At 31.4% G+C, this 26,998-nt stretch overlaps 1 protein-coding gene across 1 annotated transcript; it reads left to right on the forward strand.

The window, feature by feature from the left end:
* The first annotated feature begins 3,782 nt into the window (after nucleotides 1-3,782).
* LOC121125753 (uncharacterized) lies at nucleotides 3,783-22,163 on the forward strand. The gene is made up of 4 exons (XM_040720957.2): nucleotides 3,783-3,995; nucleotides 11,024-11,523; nucleotides 11,577-11,852; nucleotides 20,435-22,163. Exons 1-4 carry the CDS (start codon nucleotides 3,932-3,934, stop codon nucleotides 20,744-20,746), a joined length of 1,152 nt encoding a protein of 383 aa, XP_040576891.1. The 5' UTR covers nucleotides 3,783-3,931; the 3' UTR covers nucleotides 20,747-22,163.
* The last annotated feature ends 4,835 nt before the right edge of the window (nucleotides 22,164-26,998 follow it).

Below are 26,998 nucleotides of genomic sequence, written 5' to 3' on the forward strand. Positions count from 1 at the left end.
TAAAATAGATGATATTTTGCTTCTAACTAGATATCCATGGGAGTAATTGGATCTACAAAGGGATTTTGTTTAATTTATAACTGCTCACTCTTTCGTTTTTAATTGAAGAATACAAAATTTGGTTCAATTACTAAATAAAAATAACATCAAAAAATACTGAATATATATGTATAATTCAAATTCAACCAATCAACATGCAGAACACGGATACGGGGAGAAGAAGCAGAAACGTGGCAGCTGACAACAAAATACAGAGTACACTTTTGTGATATAGATGTAAGGCTGGGAGATCCGGTCCCAAATTCAGTTTTTATAAGATTTGATTACATTTATTTGCGACTTTGGCGTCAAGTGGAAGTGCATTTTCTACTTCTTGGAAAATTTTGTATAATAAAAAGAAATGTAATTGGTAGTGAGTAATGCGTAATGGTATATAAAATAATTGGTTGGGGAAAAAGTAATTTCAGCTTTTCACTTTATTTTAATGCTTAACAAGAAGTGTTCATCCGATTTAAGACAATTACTCCCTGTTTTGTTTGCTTACTTGTTGCCAACGAGAATTCATAATCCCCTTTCCTAGAAGCCCTTTGTCCCTATTGTTAAAAAAACTTGCACATCCAATTTTCACAGTCCTTTATTTAGGCCAAATTGGAACACCAAGCGCCTTGGCCATATACTGGAACAAGTGGTAGTAACTTCGATAGGGTGGATGCATAAGAACTTCCTATTTCAGTTCCCAGAGCTTCTGGTGCGTTATCAAAGTGCGACCTATCGTTGTTTTAATGATGCAATGTTGTCTCCTATTCACATATGTCACTTCTGTTCGATGGCCAGCTTCAAATGGACGAGTTGTTCACAGTAGAGGGCAGAATTGAGCGGGTAAAAATCGTTTGTAAAAAGGTTGTGCAAAGCTAACAGAAATAAATCAGACCCTTATAGATTGTAAATTTTCTTAGTTGTTTTGGATGCGTTTCTCCCTTTCATGTAGTAAAAATGTAAAATATTCCTTGGAGACCTCCATACTTAAAATATGATAATTCACGACTGAACTGTCCATGCGTAATACTGTCAAAAATGGGTTTATAGAATATACTCACATCTTTACTACACCGATGGGACTAATAACTAGAAAAATGACTTTTTCACCTACCTAATATGTTTTAGAAACCGGGAAAGGATTTTTCTAGATAGTAATTCAAACAAGATTTTTATCTTCTAAAGCTGTTATCATTATTAGTTAATTCTTGAGAATGGGACACATAAGTAAAAAGTAATAACCAAGGTTAATAGAAATACAAGGTTATATCATAACGCGTGTATGACTGATGTTTGACTTCCACCATTATCATGAAAGACAGAGAGTAACATTGTGTATTTGCTCGGGAGTTAAAAGTGTAAGACCTTGTTGGACTCAGAGTAGAATTGAGAATCGACAATGGAGTAATTCCGGTCTATATGTCCTTCTATATACGGAGTGGGATTTGTGTGTATTGCCTTCCTTAGATGGGTTCTTGAATGCTATTTAATGAAACGTCATCACAGCAAAGCTGCTGAAAATATTTTCTTTGCTTGATGCCTTATCTCGAACTTGACATGGCTTTATCCACAAAAATACAACTGGACTCAACTCAATATTCAGATACTCAAGCTCGGCAGTTACAAGTCGAATCCAACACTAGTTGAAAATAATTGCTACATTTGTTGTTTGTTAATTCGACTCAGAGTATACTATAATTAATGTAACGTCATAATTTTGAGCAGTTTTTTCTCTTCTAAGAAACTTGGTTTTCCCCATAAACAAAAAGACAACAAATTATAGTGGATCAGCCTCACCAATGATGATATAAATTATAATTTACATGCTATCTTATTCTTTTAAATGTTTCCTCCCCCAATAATGAGTCATTGTTGTTTGTTATTCTACCTGCTCATACAGTAGAAAAACATAATTTCTTTTCAATAGAAATGCCTATATTTATATTAGTGTTGAGACTTGATCCGATATCTAACTTTTTTTCAAATTGGTCTTCAAAGATTTTTTTTAGACCGGCCACAGACTGGCATTTGGTATTTTTGCCTTTAACTATTTTACCTACGGACATCATGTGTTAAAACTTTTCGCCATAGAACATTTTGCCTTAAAATATACAAAAATAGTGATAAAATTATGTCCAAAATTTCAATACATACATACTATTGAAATTTAAATATATAATGAGTTCGAACCAGAGACAAAATAGTTAATAAAATTACTATAAAAATAAAAAGCAAAACAACGATTAGAACAAATGAAGTGCTAATTACTGCTCCCTTATTAATTATCATTAGACATGATGCATTATTCATCTTAGAAAAGACTCAAGGATTGACGAACAAACTTAATACTAGTACAGAGCATAATTCCATCATGTCTAATTGTAATTACTAACGGAGAAGGGATCAGCACTTCTTCTGTTCAAATTGTGCCCATGTGTTTCTATTTTTGTTTGACTTATTATGCTAATTTTAGTAAGTATATTGTCTCTGGTTGGAATTAATTATATAGTGAGGTTTTGTTGGTGTATGCATTGAAATTTTGGGGCATGACTACATCGTTGGTCCAGCAGAAAACAACCATTTAACTCGTTTAATAGTAATTCACATTACATATTCTGATAAAAAAAATCAAAGGGAATATCAATTTCAACCAAAAATTAAGGATAATTATGTATAACCTTGCTTTATTTATATCTTAAGGCAAAATATCATTAAGCAAAATGGATTTAGGTAAAAGTACCGTGTACACCGTTAGACTATACCCTTCTGTCTTGTTGTCCAATTTTCTCGTAAAAACAAAGTTTTTTGACAAAATTTATAATTTAATTTTTTAGTTTTTTAGGAAAATATATTTGATTTTAATAACTTAAGATACCTCTATTACTTGAATTAATCTACCAATTGATCTCAATTTTTTTTTTTTTTTAATTTCAATCCTGGATCGAAATGAAAATCGTAGAGAGTATTTTTTTTATGAAAAGTCGCAAATAAATGTAATCAAATCTTATAAAAACTGAATTTGGGACCGGATCTCCCGGCTTTACATCTATAACACAAAAGTGTACTCTGTATTTTGTTGTCAGCTGCCACGTTTCTACTTCTTCTCCCCGTATCCGTGTTCTGCATGTTGATTGGTTGAATTTGAATTATACATATATATTTAAACTGTAAGGAATTCCTACAATTATTAGTAAATAATACTTGTAATTCCATGTTTGGTAAGAATAAGGTAACTACAATTATTTACCTTTATCGACACTAAAAAAAAGGCTCAAAATAATTTGGTAGCTAGCCAATTCTTCCTAACTATGGAATTGTTCATCAATAGTTGTTAGGAATTGCTCACAGCTAGCAACAAGAACTAATTCTAAATCAACCAATCAACGTACAGAACACTGATTAGGAGGGGAACGGAGACAAATTAAACAATTAAAACAAAATACATGGCATATTTTTGGTTTAGCGAGGTCACCCCGTGAATACTAACCAATTTAGAGACTAGTTTCTTTTTCTTTTTGGATGAGAGGTTGCAAAATACAATAAAGGTAACGCCATAATTAAGATTGCGTTTTTTGTAGACGAAATTTTACTACTACACCAAAGTTGGACCTATTATTAAAAATTATTAAGATGTCAGACTTGTCTAGGATGGATTTCCATACCGAAATCCACCACTAATGTATATATAGAATGTGTTGATCAACATATTATTGTATTTTTATAAAATCATAGAAAACAGCTTAAACACTCTCGAACGCCTCATAAAAAGAGTGTGTGTCTCGGCGTCTTGTTTTTTTAAACTGGCTTTTTGAATAGTTTCAAACCTGTGTTTGAAGGAGGAACAACGAAGACGTCGATCACCAACTATATCTTTTTAATATTCACAACCCCTAGCATGTTGAAGCAATACACTCTTCTCTTTTGCCTCATTGTGGGCCTGAGTCATTCTGCTCCAGTGGGTAAGAGGATTATATTCATTACTTAGTAATTATTGTTTCCGAATATTTGAAATACTACTAGCATGTACAATAAAGCCACGTTTTATTTTGAAAGTTCATAACGTACCTGGTAAGACTTTGCATCATGGGAGTACAACATCCTTTTTTGTGAGTTCTTTTGTTCCCCCAACCCCCTCCAATTAGCTTTAGCGATTATTACTCTATTTTGTATATTTAGTTCCCATGGTAATTACATAGAATGAGTTATGTAATACTTAATTACCACTTATGGAATTCAATGTGATTGGTTATCACTTATTTGTAAAAATGTTGCGTGTTTAAATGTAATGGCTTTTAGGGATAAGTCCGGGCAATATACCTAACCGCCGACTCGCACCCCGAACAGCAATGTAGAAAATAAAAGCAAAAAAACGTATTCGGATCATATTATTACTTGGTGTGTAACCGTTTTTATCCGAATATTTGTCATGTTTATCCTCATTGACGAGTAATTTAGAGTCTTTCGAGTACTTAATTACAGAAGGGATGAGTTATCACTTGTGTAATGAGCGTTTTATGTGACTTCAGCATTGTTAAAGTCTGCCGTTGTCGGGGCCTAAACAACCAAGTAGTATAACAGTCTACCTTCTGTTTTGATTAATATTAAGGAAAATGGCGAACTATTGGGTATCTAAATGAGGTAAACAAATAAATATAGTTAAACCTTATTGTTCATCGAAATTATATTCCCTAGCTTTATTATTTTATATTTGACCATGAGTTCAGTAAGAAATTGTCATTACATCGTCTTCTTTCTATATTGTAGATACAATTTAACTATTATAATTGAAAAAAATAAACGATTTTTCCCTAATTATCCACCTTTTGTCGTCCAAATCAATAAAAAAAAATGTTTAAATTAAGACGTATCATATGGATTTTCAAGACATATTACTTTGATTTAATTCAAATATCAGTGTTTATCATAAACTTCAAGTAGTATTCAATGTATATATGAAATCTGTTTTATTCATTTAGTCGTTTGATTGAGTTTATTTGAAATTTGTCGATTTTATGTAGTAAAAATATCAACTTTGAGACCCGAAGATGGATTATTCTTCCATTAGGATGGAATTTATGACGCCGTTGAAAACGCTCTATAGAGCATTCCTTTGCTCTATCATCACTGATGACAATATCATAACGCAAGTTTTCATAGGCATGGTCTTTCAAAAAATGGATTGGCGGATACCCCTTTTCTGGAATCCTATCACCCATCAGTAACTTTGGTGCATTAATAATTATTATGTACTCTTAAAGGTTCTTTATAATTAAGACAATAAGTATATGTATAACCAAATTACTTGTGGGTATCAAATACCAGAGTTTGAAGCTCAATTACCCGTTTCTACCCGGATCCAAAAAAAATATGAATACCCAAAACTGATCCCTAGCTTTCACGAATGTAATTGACTCTAGTCTCACAGTCCAAATAAATAGATTTGAGGCATAAAACTCAAGTCAGACTTGCGGCTTGCGTACTTGATTATTATGGATCAAATTCTTTCGATACTAAGGAACAAGTAGACAAACTGATAATTGACTTAAGAGGACTTGGCTCATCTTAATTAAGTTATTTGATTCGTGTATTATGAATCGAGTTCATACCTCTGAACTCATTGGCAATGTACAATTACGCCTCTAATTTATGTGACACAAATCTTTTTGAGTCAAACAAGCAAGTGATATTATCTAGTACAACTCAGAAGTGATATGAGAAGACTTGAGTCCTCTTAATTTCAAGTTGCAAGCCTGATTATAACTTAAGTTATGTTACTCTTGTGATTATACAAACTTATGATGGAAAAGTCCTGTTTGTTTGATTTTTTTTAACTAACCAAAAAAGATTTTATTTAAAGAGTATTTCCATGTATGGTCAGTGCATTTATATTGCAATTCTTCAATGATTTTACAAACCGAAAGGAAAAAAAAGAACAGGAAGATGCAATATATTACAATAGTGCTCTATTTTAGTCAAGATTTTCGAATTGAGTCGATTTTAAGTTTTTGATAATTTTCAAATAATATGTTATTTGGTTTCTCTTTCTTAATACATCAACTCTTCTTAATAAGAAAGAAGGATTTATATATAGAGCGTTTCATGTGACGTCAGCATTTTTAATGTTTACCAAACTTGGGGACCCCTCAACAACAAAGTTTTATAGCAACGAAACCCAAATTTTGTATCTAATATTAAGGTAAATAGTGAACTTCTATATGTCAAAATGGGACCAAAAAAAGGGACTTACTCTCTATCAAAAATGAACCTTTCTAATGGCTAGTGTTCAGTATAGGATTAGACTGATTTACTCTGGTCTTTTTTTATCAGTCCGAAAATTTTTACGAATCTACAGTCCAAGTTATCTTTTTATTTTCTTCACTACTAGCTTGAATTGAAGAAGATAAAAACGAAGAAAATAATAAATGATAGCTAGATCGTATATTAATAATAAGTTCTAGTCGGACACCTCCCTACTTTAAACTTCAGGGCTCTTGTCTCTTTGAAAGGGGTTATGATGAAACTTCAACAAGTCAGATGACGATATTGTAGTTACCATAAGTTACCGATAAGGATTGGTCCTAGGACTGACAAATTTTATAAGGACAGGACTGATAGGATTGCAGACTTTTAGTTTTTCTGAACGATCTAAAACCACTAGTTTTATTATATATCAGACCCTAATATGTATTAAAAATATTTCTGTTACATCATTAGACAACTTTATTTGCAAATTGTACAGAATAAATTAACCATTACAATGGTAAGAATAAGATATTTATCTCTACGTCCCTATTTGATCAAAAAAATAATATTTGTACAAATTTAGCCATTTTAATGGTATTTTTAGTACCTATTTCGTTGATTTAATGCAAGTATGACTGTTTATCACATTAAGATTCATTAGAAAATTGTACAGTAAAAATGTGGAATATGTTCCTCCCCAAGATGGCGTCTCCTTCCATTATAATGCAATTTATAACGTCAATGAAAAAGTTCTATAGTTTGTTAAGTCCTTTTGAGCTTTTGAATTCCAGTGAAAAGTTTATCAGGGACGTTCGCATAATTTGCAGAATTTTTTTGGCTTCAGTAAATTATGTTTTTTCGAGTTCGAGTCATATTCGAATCCAACACTAATATCTACAATGTATTTAGAGGAAGGTTGTAACGAACGCAATAATATTAATGTGAAACATCAGGTTCTCTATATTATGTACGAATATAAAATACAAAAATACATATAAATCAATAATTTTATACTGTTCATGCAGTGGCTTGGCTTTTATGCATGTAAGTACATGTATTACTATTCCCTTACTATTCTAAAAGTTAAATATCATTGATGCTTAGTAATATAATGTGACTCTACAAAACCGTTAGTGACCTCTAATAGAACTACGAGAACTATTAACATTTCTAAATGTAATGTGAAAAGATCTGAATGTTACAAAATGTTTAAAGTTACTTAATATAGTTATCCATGTACGAGTAGTATTGAATAGTTCTAAAATAACTCAAAAGACTACAGTCCTATCAGTGAGGTCCTCCTAAAATTTGTCAGTCCTACGACAGGTCCTTATCAGTCTTTTTTGTAACTACAAGAGCTGAAATGACGTAGGTTTTGAAGGACTGAGTTATTGGTCTCCAGGACTTTTGAATAGTAAAAAAGATTGAGCTGATAAATAAAAACTGAAAAGGGAGGGGGGACTGTAATCACTTTTTAACTACTTGTGAGTTGAATTAAATTAAATTTTATTATTTAAATAAAAACAAAAAATGCTGCAGTCCCATCATTCTGGTTCTAATAAAATTTGTCAGTCCTCTAGGTGCGGTTTTTATCAGTTTTTTATGATAATTATAACACCTGAAATAACGTAATTACCAACTAAGTCATTTCAGTTGCTGAAGTTTCATCATAACCTCTATTAAAGAGATAAAAACCCTGAAGTTTAAAGTAGGGAGGTGTGTGAATAAAACTTATTTTTAATATACGTTCTAGCTATCATTTATTATTTTCTTCGTTTTTATCTTCTTCAACCCACTCAAGGACCAACGTATCAGTCTTTAGGACTATTGAATGGTAAAAAAGATCGCTCCAATAAAAATAAATAAAAAAGGGGAAGACTAGTTAGAAAATCAGACCAAGCACCGATCCAACACTAGTCCTACGTGTCTGTTTTGAACATTGTCATATATGAAAAAAAAAAAAAAATAATAATGAAACGGCTTTTTGTAGTTGGTACCTGAATTTTTATTTTTATTTTCCAAAGCTGTATCGTTATTATTTTATTCTTGAAGATATAACGGAAATATAAAGTAATCTCTTGTAAGTGAATGAGCATTCTTTTGCAGAGTTATAAGTGTAAGTCCTTGTGGGACTCTGAGTAGAATTGAGGATCAACATCGGAGTAGCTCCTGTGAGGTTGGAGTGTATTTCCTTCATCACCTATCTACTTGCAGCAATTGTTGTTCCAGTCCTGATTTATTTGGTCCAATTCAGTCTTAGGACCGCTCCTATTAGTCCTTGGGACCAAGCCTTAGAACTGATTTACAAAAGTAGAAATAAAGTTGATTGAAGGACTGAACTTTATCAGTTTTAGAACTGATATGCTGTACAGAACTGGACCGGACCAAGACTGAACCGAACGGGACTGAAGTCTTCACTTCTTAATAAGGACTGAAACAAAACTACTTGCAGTTAATTTAATGAAAGGTCATGACAACTATGCTGCTCTTCTCCCAAACATACTTAAAATGGTCAGGATGACAAATTATAATTATTAGGGTATTTTTAGCATACTAGCAGATCATAATATTGTCGACTATGTGCAGCATTGTACGCTCTTTGTATACTTTATAGACTTGTTTTTATGGTATTAAATTTGAAAGTTATTATGTGTCGCAAAATAACAAAATTTAATGACGCAAATCCTTTTTAAGTACACAACTTATACTAACTTACAATCAAAAACATCACTTCAATTATTATTCAATATAATTATCCAGCTAGGAGTGGTATAGTAGTGAATTATGCAAAATACCTGAGTCATTGTCACTTAGGCATATTAAAAGGAGTGGAATTGCAAATAGTCTGATATAGAACTGTATTCTTATCACGTCGTTACCTCTATTGTATCACACAACCTTTCCTTCAAAAAGGAACGGAGAAAAGACCCAAAATCATTTTGTCCCTGTTTGTACACCTAGACTATCATTGTCATATTATTTCTCCACAATATTTAAATGAATTATAGTGCAGCTATATGCAAGTATACATTAGTAATTCTTTATAGAAATATTAAAATGGCCAATATATAGGTATATATATTTATACAACAACGAGTCAATTGTATTCCTACTCTTTTGGAAACAGAGCATAGGTAATGTATAGCATAATACTTTATTTATTCCCCCGAAAACACTCTCAACGTTTGGGGTACAATTGGGGTGGTGGGGGGCTCTTACTAGTTTTTCCCCCGGTATCTACTGTGGATTGCACCCCGTTTTGGGACCCAGTGTTACCCGAAAATACCCCCAACATTCGAGGAACAATTGAGGGTTGAGAGTGACTTTGAGTTGGTACTTAAATATCGGCGGTGAGTTCCATCCCGTTTTGAAATCCGGCCGTACCCGAAGACACGCCCAACACTCGGGGTACAATTGAAGTTTGAGAGAGGTTCTGAGTAGTTTCTTAATTATCGGTGTTACACCACAACATTCCCAACATTTGGCGTACAAAATGACAATTCATAAAGTCTATACTCCGTTTCCTCATAAATTTATACGAAATGGTGTTATACGAATATATTTGTATACAAAGTTACCGTACACCCATAATAAATAGGTATTGTGCATAATAACTGAAAAAGACCGTTAACCGTTAATGTGCATAATATTTGAAAAGGATAGTTAATGTGCAAATCATTAAAATCATAAATTTCACATTATCTTCCGAGACCCTTTCCATGCCGTTTCTGATGAAATTACATGAGTTGGCGCAGTGTTACAAACTGTTTGTTAGTGGCGTTGGCACCCAACACAACCCGTATAGCAATGGGGTGATAGTAGATGGCATTCCTGATCGTAATACATGAATTGAAGAAGAGTATTTACTTTTAATCAAGCCCTATGGACATGCTGTATATCCCATGAGTCGAGCATCAATTTTTGTATATAGAATGGGTCTCAGAAGATAATGTGAAATTAATTATTTGAATGATTTTGCACATTAACGGTCTTGTAGCGTTATTATGCAGATTACCTAATTATTATTCACATTAACTAGTTGTTTTGCATATTAACGGATGTCTTACTTTAACTGCAGCATGTATATATTATTATTTATATGAAGAAATAATGGAAATAGAAATTTATAGCTACGCTTTTAATAGAATATTACTAAGCAATATTATAAAACAGTATTGAATAAAATACTAGGTAGAATTTAATATCACGAAATATATATGTAACTCATTTTAAAAATAGCAGTTGGTATGATTGCCTTATTTGGCTAACTACTTGATGGTTTTGTCCCTTTTTTCTATTTGTTTTTGCAGGAAAAGTTGCGTGGTACAATAAAGGTAACAACGTGTTAGGGATGGCATTAAGATATAAGACTAATATTACCTCACTAACACAAAAATAGTCGGGTTTTTTTCAGCTGTCAATTATTTGAGTTTATTTTATCAAATCAACCTTCTTAACATTGATTGGTTGAATTATATTTAGCTCCTTTTAAACTGTGAACAATTCTCAACAATCATTGAACAATAGTTCCATAGTTGGGAAGAATTAGCCGACTACCAACTAATTTTGGGCCTTTTTTTTTGTTTTGATGAAAGGTTTCGTGATGTAATAAGAGTAACGACGTGTTAAATGAAATAAAATATTTAAGGAAAGGGGGGTATTACATAAATCTGTAGAGGAACTATTCTTGTGGTAATGACGAATAAAATTTCTAATGTTTTCATTTTTTCTTTCTATTTAATAGATGACTCTGAAGTAGAATTGATTGAGCCTGTCAATACTAATGCACCAGAGGACTCTGGGAATAATTTCTTTGGAATTGGCCAAACACCCATTCTTGTCATTCACGGTGGTTTCCCACAAAATTTTAATGGATTTAGAATACAAGACACTTTCCCAACTAGTGGAGCATTTCCATTTTCCTTTGGAAACTTTTTTGGACCACCTCCTCCTCGACGATCCCACGCTAGCCCCATCGATGAAGAAGTAGAGATTGAGTTTTTCCCTGCATCCGCTTCCGCTAGTTCATATGATGATGATGATGATGAGATCGAAGATGATGAGAAAGATGTTAATAGACCACCCAAATGTGGAGTGTTTTGTCAGGTGTTTGCTGAATTTGAGAAGGAATTGAGGTTGATCAACAGTAGAGTAAACACACCCAACAAGGGTATCGGAGGATTTAACCCATTCTTCACCTCTGTATCCTCACCAGATAAGTCCAACACCACTTATACAGAAAAGGTTAGACTTTCAGCTCTATATATTCTTTAAATTATTATTATATATTCATTTAGACTTTACCTGATGGCAGCGTCGTCAGAGTGAACCAAACTACCTACAGCGACGCAGACAAAGATGGCAATGCCTTTTTCTTCCATACTTCCACCCATGTTATTGGTGGACCCAGTGATGAGGATGATGACAAAGTAGTTGATGACGATAAATCCCCAGAGGGACCATCCAAGAAGCCCGAGTCCAATAGGCCACAGGTTGTTCAAGCAATCCCTGACGAAGATATTGGATTCAAACTACCAGAAGACTTTGATCCCCTCGTGAATGAAGTTTCCGAAGTAGGTGTGGATGGAGGCTTATTAACTCAATAACAAATTTTACAACTCGTGTGTATTACTTTTTTCTAAAATAGCAACTTAACTTTGTCTCATATTGTTAGTTTATACTTCTTATATAAAGTATTTTATATAGCGAGTGCCATATTTGAATGGCATTTATTTAAAGCACAAAATATATTTTCCTGTGATTCCTTTAAGAGTTTGTACATTGTTTGTGTTTTTTAAATGTAGATATTGTAGTACTTTGTCTTTTGTGTGATTTTTTTTTGCTGTTTGCTGTTTTATCTTCTTGAAGTATGTATTTTAATTCTATCCTTGTATGACTTTTTAGTCAGGGCCGACCTTACCTAAAGAGACTCTAAGGGAAGATGCGACGAACAAGCGAGTATTCTCCTTGAATTCTAATTGCTTTAAAATTGTTTACTGCGCTTTTACATCTTTTGAATCATCATTGTTAGGGATGTTATCTTTTTAGATAATTATTACCCTCCCGCTCTACAAAAGTTCCCTTACTAGTCATTTTTTGATCGAAGTTGTGTAAATGAGTGAACATATTTCAGAAAACATGTTTTATTTTGTTTGTTTCATTAATATTTCAACTGGCATGTGTCCATTTTTCTTAGTCTCTTTAGCATTATCCATTGCAGACCCTCTATGAAACAGATTGCGTGAAGCATAAATCTTAATTAATCAATAATAAAATTGGGACTATTCTTTTTTTTCAAATCCCCTTTTTTAAAAGAGAACTTTTTATTTATGAATTGACAAGCGTTTTCTAATAAATTACGTCAAAATTTTATTGGATTACTTTTGAAAAAAATACTCCTCTCTATTTTTATACTGACCTTTAATTTAATATTACTCAAAAAAATTATTTTTTTGGGAAAATAAATTTCAAATATATTTTTTCAATCAAGTGGCCTTGCAGAAGTGGATGCCTAAGGCCTGCCCTGTTATTAGTAGTAATGAATGAAAGACTTGAGTAAGATATGTTGGAACAACATTGATTTGACGAAAGGTAGGTGAATAGTGTGTTTAAAATATTTAAAAAAGTAAATGACCTTAGATAGATATTTGAGTCATATGATTATTTTTTTTGTGTGTGCGTAGATAGTTCTTGTCGTTCAATTGAGTTGTAATTGATATGATCTAACTCCCAATAATTATTTTATTAACAAAAAAATTTTTATACTAATTATGTTGTGCAATTTAGGTATTACGTGTATATGTCGCTAATTCATTGAGAAGTAATGTGATGCTATAATTTTATGCTAAAGGGATGTACGAATCCCAAGAGTCTCCTTGATATTAGAAAAAAAAGATTCTTTCTCGAATTTTGTACTTTTAAATAATTTTTTATGATTGATTTTGTATTTGCCTTGGATTTCTTGTCATATTGATACCAAATTTATAAATTAATGATATCCTTCCTTGATTTTACAGTAACCATTTACATCAAGGACTCGTAATCTAACTTGCCCAAGACAAAAATATGACATATCATTGTTTAGTAGGAAATTTAGTCTGTTTTATAATGATGACAATCGTCTATCTGATATAACGTATTCAAAGAGGATGAGTAGAAAGAAAATGTTATTAAAAGACCTGCAAATCGAATGGTTACGGTTTAATTAATTACCCTATGGAATAGTCTTTATGATGTAGTTCTAAAGTCCAGATGTATTATTGCAATTTAATCCGGTAAACACGAAAATGACCATTAAAACCTCCAACAGATGTACCTAGTATATTTACGATTCAGAGCCATGTTTCTGTGGAAGGTTAAAATCTTCATTTTTGTGATCGACGGCTAAATAGGAATAATAATTGTACAACTGAACTGTACGGGGGTACTTTAAGACCTTAATTTTGATGCTAAGTGTGATTATTTCAAATTATTTATATTTTTGTAAATATTGTTAGTTATTAGTTAGTGCCCTTTCTATTGTTTGTCCTGATGCTGGCACCATTCAACCCGTTTATTATTTTCAAGAATCTCATTCATCGTTACCTAGGTAAGAGTAGAGAAAGTTGAGTTTCACACCTATTGGACGAGTAATGACAAAAATGACCCGTATAATTTTGGAACGGACGAATGAACAATTTATTTCTTCGAACATTTTCTATTTTCGTTCTCAAAATAAATAGGTTCTGTGATTCAAAATGTTTCCTATTTGTTAGGAATGAAAGTGCTACGATAAAATAAACCTTCGAAGCACAAAAATGACTAAAAAATTAATACACAATTATCTTACTACCCCTTTCTCTCCCATAAACTAGGCACGTTCCCTCTTGCACGTCCTTGTCTTTATTGTATAATGTAACCTTTTATACGAAAAGAAACAGTAAAACGCCCAAAATCAGTTGTTTGATAGCCAATTCTTCCCAACTATGGAATAATCATCCAATAATTGTTGTAAATTGTTCACAGCTTACCCTGAGCTTGTTCTAATTCAACCAATCAAGGTTTAGAACACTGATTAGAGGAAAAGAGCAGAAACATTTAGAGCCAACAACAAAAATACTCGAATTTATTCACCAATTGAGATAAATATATGACAAACACCTCGATAAAAACGGATAACTGCGATAAAAAAAGAAACCATAATACTTTTTTTAAGTTTTATCCGTCAACAGTAGATCTGGGTTCTGTCTTTGAACTGATTTCCTAATCTCCCTACTTTTAGTCTTTTTTTTATCGGTCTGATCTTTTTTTACCATTCAACGGTCTCAAAAAAGAAAACAAAGTTAATAATTAGAACGTATAATACTATGTAATTTCTAGCTACAGACCTCTTACTTTTAAGCTTCTTGTATCTTGTCTCTTTGAAATAGGTTCTGATAAAACTTCACAACTGAAATGACGTAGTTGATTAACAACGTCATTTCATACGGTACCGGACAGCTGTACTTTTAGTTTTTTTTAGACTGATCCGACACTAGTCAACGGGTAATTGCGCGCCAAGTACCCATTTTTGCAAATCCTATACTTGTATTTCTTCGTTGATGTTCCGGGCCCGAGCCAAGATGTACGAGTATTACCCGGGCCCTTCCTTAATTTCAATGTTGTCTTTGATTATAGGAGTAGAGTGGTTTTACAGTACTCGTATTGTTTAAAGAAAAAGATCATATTATCTTTCCTAATTCTTGTTCCGAGTACATAAATTGCAGTAGTTTTTTGGGTGTGGAAATATAAGAAACTTGAGCCTCAATATATTAATGCTCATTTTTATTTCTACGTGTTTTTTTTTTTGTTTTTTTAAACCTTAAAATCAATTTGTTTTAATGTATCAACTTAGGTATTCGGGATGCATCTCTTCCCTCAAGAAATAGTACCGTATTTTTACATTAAAACCCCGATTTTCTTTTATGATAACGCCATTGAAATAGGAATATTTAATGGACTATGAATAAATTTTATTTACAGTTGAAGTTGAGAGTATATTATTATTAGTGATGTTGTTTCTCTCACAGAGTTGGTTTTACCGTGAGTAGGGTTCAAGGTAAAAACAAAGTATAAGGCCTTTTGTCTAATATAAAGATGTAATCTATATATATTTGAATTTTCATGGAAAACTAATTAATTTATTTGGTTAGTTTTTTTATTTATATAAAATTCCTTTTTGAGATTTTGCATGACTTTGGTTACATTTCTGTTACGATCATTTTATTAAAAACTAGGAGAAGGTGCCTACGTTTCAGGGCTGAATAGGGGGATTAGAAACATGAAATTAGCCCCTAATCATCTGGATTTCGTTGTCATGACCAACATATCAAAAAATTGTATTTTTCCAAAAATTCTGAAAAAGAGCAAGATCCATTTTTTCTATAGAATGTTTTCATGTGACGTCAGTATAGTTGATGTCGGAGATTTTGGGGCTCGAAAACAAGGTATGTAGTTTCATTACAATGAACTCCCCTTTTTCATTAATATTTAGAAAACTAGTAAACATTTGGATGTTAAAATGAGATCAATAAATAAGTTAAAAATCAGACCCTAAAATGTGTTAAATATATATATTATTATATCGTTTTACAATCTATTACAATGGAAAAAAATAAGATATTTTTATCTCCCTAATCGATCGAAAATAATAATAATTGTACCTACTAATCCTCATATTTTGGGGATTTCCAGTACATTTAACTTTGATTTAATTCAAACACTACTGTTTATCATTGACATCAAGTACTATAGGAATGCAAGTGCTTAGTAATTGTTCATTCATTAAGACATTTGATGAAGTTGTATGTAGATTTAATGAAAAGATATTCATTTTATGTAATAAGTTTATTAGCTTTGATTCCCCAAAATGGCGTCTCCTTCAATTATGATATAAATTATGACGTGAATGAAAATCCTGGATACTTACAGTCTTGTTCTAGGACCAGGAAGCTTTGACCAACCCATAATATAATATATTATTAATACTATCCTATTTTTCTATTGGAAACTGGTTTTCGTAATTAATTCTTTCTTTTAGTGTTTGGAGTCCCTTTGTCAATCGTAAATATATAACTTATAGACAATGCAATACACAGATAACCATCCTTATATTTTTAATAGTATTGAGGTGTTTTTGGTGCTGTTCTAAGGTATTTTTTTCTAGACCTATAGTTTGGTCCAGACTCTTGTCTGAAACTGTGGACTGCAAGAAAATAAATGAAATTTATTGTCTAAAGAAATATATTTAATTATTTATTCTTCTAATTACTTCTTTATGTGACTGGATCAAGGGCGATTTTTTATTTACAGGGTCGTTCAGGTAAATCCGGACCACCTTTAACAACCAGAAGATTAAAATTTTATTTACAAGTTATAATGACACAAAAGAAAAAAATCATTCAATGGGTCCACCATTTTCGCCAATCATTGGCTCGATACGAGGTCTAAAGGATTTGCAGGCCTTGACCACGTCCGTGAGAGAGACATTGTCCCAGTCCTTGATGATGGACGCCTTCCAGGAGTCGATGTTGCTGTGTGAATTGGCAGAAATCTTCTTCTTTAACACCCTCTAAAAGAGTAATAAATGGGATTCATATCATGGGAGTTAGTGGGCCAAGTCTGGGGGTGCCAAAATGACACTTTCTCTTCTTTCAATAAGTTTTGGGCCTTGTGAGAGGGGGCGTAGCCTTTTTGAAACAGGAACTCATTGGTCTCAGCTTTCATCTAAAGTATTACTTGGTCAAACAGGAGCTCACAGGACATGTCGACACTCAAAGAAGATGGGTGGCATGATACTTCTGTTGCTCCCAATAATCTCAAAGGTCATGATACTGCCCAAAAACTTGCTTTTAAAGATGTGGGGGACATTAACTCTCTCTATCGCCAACCATCTATCGTCTGGATGTTGTGGGATATGTCGACACTAAATTGTCTTTTATCCGAATAAAAGATGATTCGATTACCATGGGACTTCAGATCGTTCAGCAATTTTCTAACCGGCAGCAGTCTGGGTGACCTTCATTTTGTTTGAAAGGATATTACTTTTGTGGAAACGGTATGACTTCATTCTCAGGTCAGTGTATGGCCCTGGAGACTGTTGCACGGCTTACGTGGCGCTTTTTACCAAGAACATTAATTGGAGTCCCAGGAAATGCCTTCAGAGACCGTAACTAGGAATCTGAGAGTGTGTTTTTATCACTCCGGGACTTGTGGGCTTTTTTTTATATGCCCTTCTCCTTCAGCAGACGTCGTAGATGGTGCTTTTTGGATACTTGAGCATCTTGATGTAGGCTGGGCTGTGTCCCGATCAAGCCAATTCGATTATGGTATTTATTTGGCTCTCCTCCATCGTAAATAATTGTTTTATATCAAAAGTTGCCCAACTAACTGAAAGCTAACGCTCAAGATCTCATTTTAAAATTGAAATAATCTTATTGTTCAGGATGTAATGTGATATGGTCTGGATTTTCCTGAACAAACATGTATAGAACTGAGTTTTATTACAATACCCGTTCAAGTGAAACTGATTGGGTCTAACAAAAATATAAGGTTCACGGACCGGTCTAAGACTTCCAAACTGAAACCCTACACTAATATTAAAAATACACCTTAAAAGTAGCCAGCACTTTGAAAGAAACAACAATAATATAATATATTTTATAATTTGATGGCTATAATTGTGAATTATCCTTGAATAAATTGTACATATATGTGAGAAGAATATTGTAGAAGAAACAATATATAGTTTTAATCTAAGGAGCGGCCATTTTATGTTCAGGCTTTACGGATTTAATTACAAGGTAATGAAATGATTCAACTTAAGCAATTCGTATAGGAACTGTTAGATATACAATAATGGCCACTAGGGCGTCTCTATCCAATCAAAAATTCACAAGATCTCAAATTCTAAGCACTAAGTAAAATTTCTTACCTAAAATTAATATGACTCCGTGGCATATTTTTCTTGAAATAAAAACTTTGATTGGAACTAAGATTTTCCACAGTTTATAATGTTTTCAGTAAAAAGTATTTTTTTTAAATCCAATTGCGTTTTGTTACTTTACTAGTGCATCTGCAGACCAGTCATGTTGGACGTTATACAGTCCCTATAAACACTGCTTGATGTACATGGATAGTCACTCACAGGATCTCAAATTGTAAATACAAAGAAGAAGGCGGAAATTTTGTAGAAAAATGATTGACTCCATCTCATCATTTTTTAAAAACATAAAACAAGGATCACTTTCTTTGAAGGAATTGTTAGATATTTTCTGATTTGAAAATTTTTTATATTATGATAATGATTTGTCAGTAGGGTTGTGTCTTTATTCATGACAAAAACGTGATGTTTTGTCAATAAGTAAGTAGTCAAACACAAATTGAATACTCATAGTCACTTATTAATTATTATAAATCAGTCTAACTTATTGATAAATAATATCAAGATCAGCAAAGGGAAAGAAGCAATTTATTATCATTTATTTATAATATACCCACTAGCCAAAGTACCCAGCACTGCTTGGAGTTATTATGCGTCGACCAACATAAAAAATTTACTTTTATAGCATAGAAGATAACTTCACAACAAATAGCCATTGTTAATCTCTGTCTTTCATGAACACACTCTCACTAGTTTTTCAACTCATGTTCTCTCCTCAAGAATAAAGGAATAATAATTACAGCTTAAGATTTCTTTTAATGTGACGTGATGAGCCAGGGAGTAGTACTTTGGAGAGCGCAAACTGACTGAGCTTTAGCTACACAAACACATTGTCAAACATCATCTAAAGTCACATTTGATATTTTATATAATGTACTTCCTTTCTTTTCTTTAACATAAGCTTTAGTTACGTACGCTCGTTGTTAAAATTGAGTTCTCAACTCATATTTTATGCAGTATAGAGTAGTGATGGGACGATTAATTGGAATCGGAGAATTTGATGATTTTTTTGCAATAGTGTTTAATTAGCGATTTCCATTCCTATTTACAACTGGTATTTAACAATTTATTACCTTTGTAAGTTATTGAATCATAGCCCCCCTTTAAATTAGAATTTTTTCACTATTTACCAGCAAAAATTTAATACTTAATTGTTTTTTTTTTAAATAATTTTGTATGTGATTTTTAATAATATTTGAAATTTAGTTTCTTAAACTTTTTTCCGAAAATTTTTATTTTCTGTGAGTAACTATGTATTTTTGATATTTTTAACCAAAATATTTAATATTTCATTTTTTTTGATAACATCTGGGGTTTTTAAAACTTTTTCCAAAAAAATAAATTACTTTTTGAGAAAAACCAATGGATTTTGAATTTTATTTTTCAAAAATGTAATTTTAGCGTGAAGAGTTTTGAATTTTTGAAAACCAAAAACCAAGTCCCTCAAATCAATTTCTCTTTTCCAATAGAGGAGGTTCTTTGATTTTTCTTTTTTGTAAGAGTCAAATGTCACAAAAAAATCATCTTTGGAAGCACAATGCTATTATAACGGGATTTGTTTAAGTATATAACTTTCTAAAAAAAATTGATATTGCTCCCACATTTATCGAATATGTAAACAAAATAACCTGTATATTTTTGGGAACGTACTAATTGATAGATTATTTCTAAGGACTTTGCATGAAATAACATTCAAACCTCGCCAATTATCCTTCTTCAAAAGAGAGGTTCTGTGATTTAAAATGTGTCCTCTTAATAGGAGTGAATATGCCAAAATGTAATTTCCAATGTGTTTAAAAATCATTGTTTCGCTCCAAAGTTATATTCGTCAAAACATTTTTACTTCCATCTAATATTTTCAGAATCGCCCTCATAGATGTTTTTGCTTAGAAATATAGAATTAAAACAATTTAATAAGTCTATTTAAAAAACAAAACAAAACAAGGAAACATATATTTTAAGATAAATTTATCATACGATTTGACGTTTTTTTATTGAAAATAATTTTATTGACCTTTTTTAAGAACATATGTAATAAGTATCTTCTTCAATTACACTACCCTCCAGAGCGTCCAAATTTGTCACTTGGGGAGGAAATGCCTCCCTAATATTAATACACTTACAATGATATGATATTCGTTTAACCAAATCTCAATTTATGAAAATATTTTAAAACATTTATATCTTTCCTTTCAGACAATTACAGATAATCACAAAATAGCTAAGAGGAACGCAGAGGAAATTCCAAACGATTTACCCGCTTATGGACGCCCCATTGGGGATAGTGACATCCGTGTCAATGACATTATTTCCAATAATGGAAAGCAAGGAAGCCTTATTCAAATGGAACCTGAATCAGAATTAATCGTTGAAGTTGATCATGGCGTCGTTGTTCCTTTGGATGAGTTTCAAGGGGAAGAATGGGGGAGTCAACAAATAGTACAGCAAGAGCACACATGGAATCGTAAACAGCAGTCATCTCAGAACATTCACTTTCCAGATCACTAACTTTTGTTACCCAATTTTCTTTTTTATACGTAATGAACGAGACTGTTATGAAATGATACCAAAAAAAAAAAAAAAAAAAAATTATTTATGGATCTAAATGTTAGATTGGTATAGCTTCTGTTCATGCTAGTTTCGTTTAAGTGAATTACCATTTTTTTCTTCTTTCCTCTCCACATATGAGCTTTAAACCCCAAAGGCATATTATATTTATTTATAAATTATATATATATACTTTTTTATTTTTTGGGTGTGAGGGAGATTTAGTTTTTAGAATTTTTTGAAAATTAAATTCTTAGAAAAAAAATTCGAAAATCCAGAACTGCTAAGCAAAATTCATAAATCAAATTTCAAATATTAAATTTTTTGAAAAAAATTTCATAAATCCACGGCTATTCTCAAAAAATTTTAAACTTTTACAGCTGTTCACAAAAAAAAAAAAATTGGTTCAGAAATTGGAAAAATTAAGCCCTCTCTACCCCCCCCCCCCAAAATAAAAATAATAATAACGTAATTTTTCCTATTACTAGAAAATTTATTTTTCTAAATTTAATTAAATTTTTGAAATTTTTTTCCTAAAAGATTTAATTTTCTTTAAATATCTATAGATTTTTGAAATTTTTCTTCTAAAAATTTAATATTTAATTTTTTTAAATAAGAAATTCAACTTTTGAATTTTTTTTCAAAAAATTTATTTTTGAGAGTACATCTGGCAATTTTAGAAATTTTTTTCCAAAAAAAAATATTTTTTGTAAACAGCTGCGGATCTTAATTCAAAATTTAATTCTTTCCTAATAGTTTTGGATTTTAATTTTTTTTTTTCTAAAAATTAATTATTTGAATTTTTTTTTCCAAAACCAAATCCCCAAAAAAAAAAAAAAAAATATCCTGCGACGCCCCTGTATAAGACCTCAAAAATTAGATTTATAATTTTGCTGAAATACGTTAACCTTTTTTTCTGTGAGGCATTCTGTTTGCAAAACATTGAAAGATCATTATTAAGACATTTGCACATTTTTATATTAAAAGATCCAATTACCATATATTTGCAATTATATTCATAAGTTTTTGAGTAACAAAGTTGTCAAAGTGCTCAAATTGAGGATTCTAAAATTCATTGTTGAAATATGCTCCGGTTAGCTTTATATGATTAAAGATTTATGACGACATACAAACATTGTAAACCGACTGGAAATATAATTTTGATTTTATCAATATGACTCATGATCCAATTAATTAAAATGTATATGATCTATCTATTATTAAGGATATGATTATGCCTAGAAATACCTTTTTTTTCCATTCTTGGGAAACCATATTTTCATTTCATTGATATTTATATTTTTATAATTATTTAAGAGTTGCACTATTTATTAAAATACGGAATAAAAGTGAGAATCGCTTATTTTATACCTAAAAACAGTTTAATTTTTTTATTATGCTTATAATTATGAACCAAGATTCATCTCGTCATCTTCAAAGATATATATATATATATTTTTTTTTTTTTTTTTTTTGGGAGGCTTGTAGACAAGGTTAGTTGAACTTAAGACTCGTGTAAAACTGTATATTATATTTCTACTCGCGATGAATTTGTAGCTAAATACCGGGTGGTCCATTGAAATCTGAACTCTTAGTAATTCAATAATTAATAAAGGGTTGAGTGATTGAATTTAATTCATATTTCAATATATTAAAGCATAAGCAATTAGTTACATAGCAAAACAAATATGAACTCTCTAGCTTACGCACAAGTCAATAAAATGGCACTTGAACGTGATCGACGAATTTCCATTCGCACACTCAAAGCAGTTGGGCGCCTCAGGGACTACCGTCTACTCTCTCAGCAAGTCAGAAACGTTGGAGAGGAAGAAGGGGTCTGTCAAAAAGGCCAAAATATACCCAGAAGAGTTAAAGAAAACAGGTTGAGGCTTATCCCCTCAGGTCCATGCAAAAGATCTCTGAGTTTCAACACTAGCCTATTTAGAGAACTATCAAAAAAGTTGGTGGAAGAGAGCTTAGTGAGGATGGAGAGGCCACTTTTGACTTCAGAAATTTAAAAAAACTATATCTTCCATTGCAATACTCTTTTGCGTTCTTTTTAATTCTTTTTTAAAAGTTTTGGCCCCCTGAATCCCTGATGCAAACCCCTCAAAACTACACTTTTTGGATGCACGTTGATGGAAAGTCCTGCAGTGTCCTTCCTCCAAACACCAATACCCTAAAAGCTACTGTCAGTCAGCACTGGGACGCCTCAAGAGAGGACTACGTCCACAGTGGGTGCCAGGCCTTCCACTGCCGCCTGAAAGTCATTGGGGCTAAAAGCGGCTACATTAATGTTTAAGAGAGCTCAGATACACATCTATTTATAGTAATAATTTCGTTGACATTATATTGTAAATTCATCAATTATATCAGGTAGAAATTTAAAATTAAAAGTATTCAGATTTTAATGGACCATTCTGTAAATAGAGGTGTATAAAACATGTCCTAAAAAGCGAGAAGGACTTTTTCTAGTTATTTGAACAGGATTTTTTTATGCTTTATGACTGTTGTCATTATTTTTTTCATTCTTGAAGACTGAACAACTATTATATTTATAAATATAATACAGTTTGTGTGTGTATCTTATAAAGTTGCCTCTTTTGAACCTGGAAAGGTTCAGGGGGGCTTATTCAAACCCCAAGACACAATTTTTTTTATAAAATTAGGAGATTGAGTTATAAATTAAAAAGTGACTGTCGTTTCTACAAACAACTATACAAAAAGAACGTTTTCTTTATTTATTCAAAATAAAATAAAAATATTGGGAAATAAAGAAATTGGTCAAAATAGCAGTTTCGATTTTGTTTTTTTTTTCAGGCGAAAAAAAAAGGAAAAATTCGACGACATTATTGTCCATAACTTTTTGGGTGTAGCATACATTTATTTTTTGTTAGCCAGTCCAAAATTTGACTGGCAATCAGTGGTATAATAAACCGATCAAAAGGATGCTCTTGATTGCATTGAATATAAAGAATTTACAGGAAAAAATAGGTCTTCTGCTATTAGTTTTAAAATATAATTAATGTATATATTTTTTTGTTTAAGATATAATTTTTTTAAATATAAGGTCTGTTGTTTTTAATTTCTTGAAATATTGCATAACGAAACGCACACACATAGATAATGGAGCACTAAAATGACTTATTTAGACTTCAATTCTTTATAACTACTATGGTATCCTGGAATGGAACAATTATTCACCGTATCGTTGGACTCCAATACAAGGCACCTATGAATAATAATTGATGAATTTCCTTGGGTGCCCAGTAATTTTCACTTAAACTGTTTTGCCTCAAAGCCATTTTATCTCAAAGATATTTCACTTTAATATAAAAATGTATGAGATTTATACGTCTTCTTTATATATTTTTGGTTGAAATTGATATTCCCTTTGATTTTTTAAAATCAAATATATAATATTTATTAGTATAAAACGCGTTAAATGTTTGTTTTGAGTTGGAAAAATAATGGAATTATGCTCTTGCCTCATATTATGCTTGCTCGTCAATCCATGCGTCTTTTCTAATATGAATAATCCATCATGTCTATTTATAATTAATAACGGAGAAGCGATTATCACTTCTTCTATTCGAATCGTTGTCATGTGTGTGTATTTTTGTTTTTCTTATTATCCTCATTTCATGAACTATTTTGTCTCTGGTTCCAATTCATTACTAGTGAGATTTTGTTGGTGTATCCATTGATATTTTGGGGCATGAGTCCATCATTTTTCCAACAGAAAACAATCATCTAATGCGTTTTATAGTAATACACATAACATATTTGGGTTAAAAAGTTCCAAAGAAACATTCGCTTTAATCAAAAATAAACAAAAAACTACTAATAGATATCATTTATTTATATATGAAAGCAAGATATCCTTTAGGCAAAATGGTTTTAAGGCAAAATGTCCTAAGGCAAACTAAAGCATTAATCATGAAATTTTTAAGACAAACTAGTTTAATGCAAAATTACCTAGTGTCAATTTCTAGAAAAGTGGATGAGCGGAAGTTTTATAAGTCAACGAAACCTCAGAAGCTCACATTTTTCTATTAATTAAAGTCTAAGTGAACTACTTAAACTCCTTCGTAGTCCTTCATAAAAACATTGATGTATGAAATAAAGAAAAAGTTGTATTTATAATTTATATTAATAATATACAAGGATCAGTATCTGTATAAATATTCTAAATTCATTTTATAATAACATGTCCAAATATGAAAAGAATATAAATAAAGATATAATATTAAGTATTCAAAGTTATATTCATATTATACATTGATTCGCGCAAGAAATAAAAGGTAACAAGGTTTTGTATATATAAAAACGTTGATGATAGCTACTCTAGATCTAAATCATCGTCGATGTTCTTCTAGTGTCTTTTTCTTGGCAAACAATTTCAACTCCTAAATCATAAATTCCTGAATGTTACTACACAAATGCTGATAGTGATAACTCTTCCTCGAAAACCTCAGCATGCTCGATGTTTAAGATATCTCAGATATATGTTGTAGTGACTTGTATATTCTTTGGCCAACTCCTTGTTTATTTAAATTAGAAGTACTTTTGTCCTCTTAATCATGGACTCAGAAAGATTCATTCCAATGAATGTGGGATCCGTTTGGTGTTTTTCTTCTCCCTAATCCATTTATAATACTACACATCATAAAAGTAACATAAAAAAATGACCGGAACTTTTTATAAAGAAAGAATTGCCAAACCTCTTTTGCAAAGAAAAAACAATCATAATAATTTGGTTTAATCCATTAAACCATTTTGCACACTAGGACCCATAAATTCAATGTTTTAAAGTCGAATTAGTTGTTTTTTGTTTGAATGATAAGATTTCCAACTATATTTCATAATGATTCATCAAAAATGAGTTTTAAATCTTTATAAGGTACTGATTGTTGATTTTCCCCACAAATTTTTGGAGGAGTATTGGGCAAGGTAGATATTTGCCTCATTGCGGCATGGCAGTGATTCTCACACTTTTTTGAGTTTGACCCTTAAAATATGTGGTTCGAGAATATGCAACCCCATCACCTCTCATTGAGAGATGAATAATACATTCAGAGTGCATTTAATGAAGAAAAAAAAACATAAAGGCAATATAACTCCTATAAAGTTCAATCCAAAGGCATAAGTTGTTAAATTATTTCACTTTATTGATCTAAAAAAATACTTTTATTGTATCAGGCAACCTTCTTTTACAAAAAGAAATAGAAAAAAGGCCAAAAATCATATAGTAATCATCCAAATAAGTCAATCACACCAACTCCTTTTTATTTCTATTATATTAAAAGCGTACCTTTACATTGGTATCTGTGTATGATAGCCAAAGTTATGATTATGTATTTTTAAGGTTTTGTGCTACCTTGACCTCTAAATAATGGCCTCTTACTGCGACAACCATATATTATATTAGGATCAAGTTAGATCAAAATCTATGTGTAACTTTTATATTTTATTTGAAATCATAGTTAAAAAATATACCATTTTGGAATAAATTTCTAAGAATTACAATTGATAAAATAAATAATAGCATTTCTTTATTTAATGTAAATAATATTTACACTTAATAAATCTAGGACATTCCTCTACCCGGCCAGCTTTTTTGCGAGGCGAATACTCCCACAGCAAACTTTTTAAAGGTATATTTTGCAAAAGTGAGCTTTCCTAGTTCCCTTTACAAAACTTATTCCCATAACATAACAATATTTGCTCGGACTACATGTGTTTAGAACACTTTTGTTCACGTTTAGTCTGTCTTCAATTTATTTCCTCTCAGTTTTTGAGCATTTTTTATTATAAATTATTTTATTACTATATTTATAAAATTATAAAACTCACGTAACAAATTCACATGATTGTTTTTTTATCATGACAAATATATAGATTATTATACCAATGCAGATTGTGATTCCACCAAAAAAAACAACGGATTTTCCGATTCCAATTAATGGTCCCATCACTAATAACAATATATACAGGGTGGGGCAGCAAAACATGGACTGATAATTAATGTTTTTTCTTTAATTACCATGAAATGGTTTTGGGATTTTTTTAATATTCTGTTTCCACCGTCCTTTTTATATAAACAAACTATACTAATCATTATTCATTTCAACATCATGTGCGAGCAACAAGCAAAACGGGAGCGCATCTCAGATCTCCTAGATGCTGGAGTTGATGTGATGAAGATTACGG

The sequence above is a fragment of the Lepeophtheirus salmonis genome, chromosome 10 (genome assembly GCF_016086655.4).
Source record: "Lepeophtheirus salmonis chromosome 10, UVic_Lsal_1.4, whole genome shotgun sequence".
NCBI classification, from domain to species: Eukaryota; Metazoa; Arthropoda; class Copepoda; order Siphonostomatoida; family Caligidae; genus Lepeophtheirus; species Lepeophtheirus salmonis.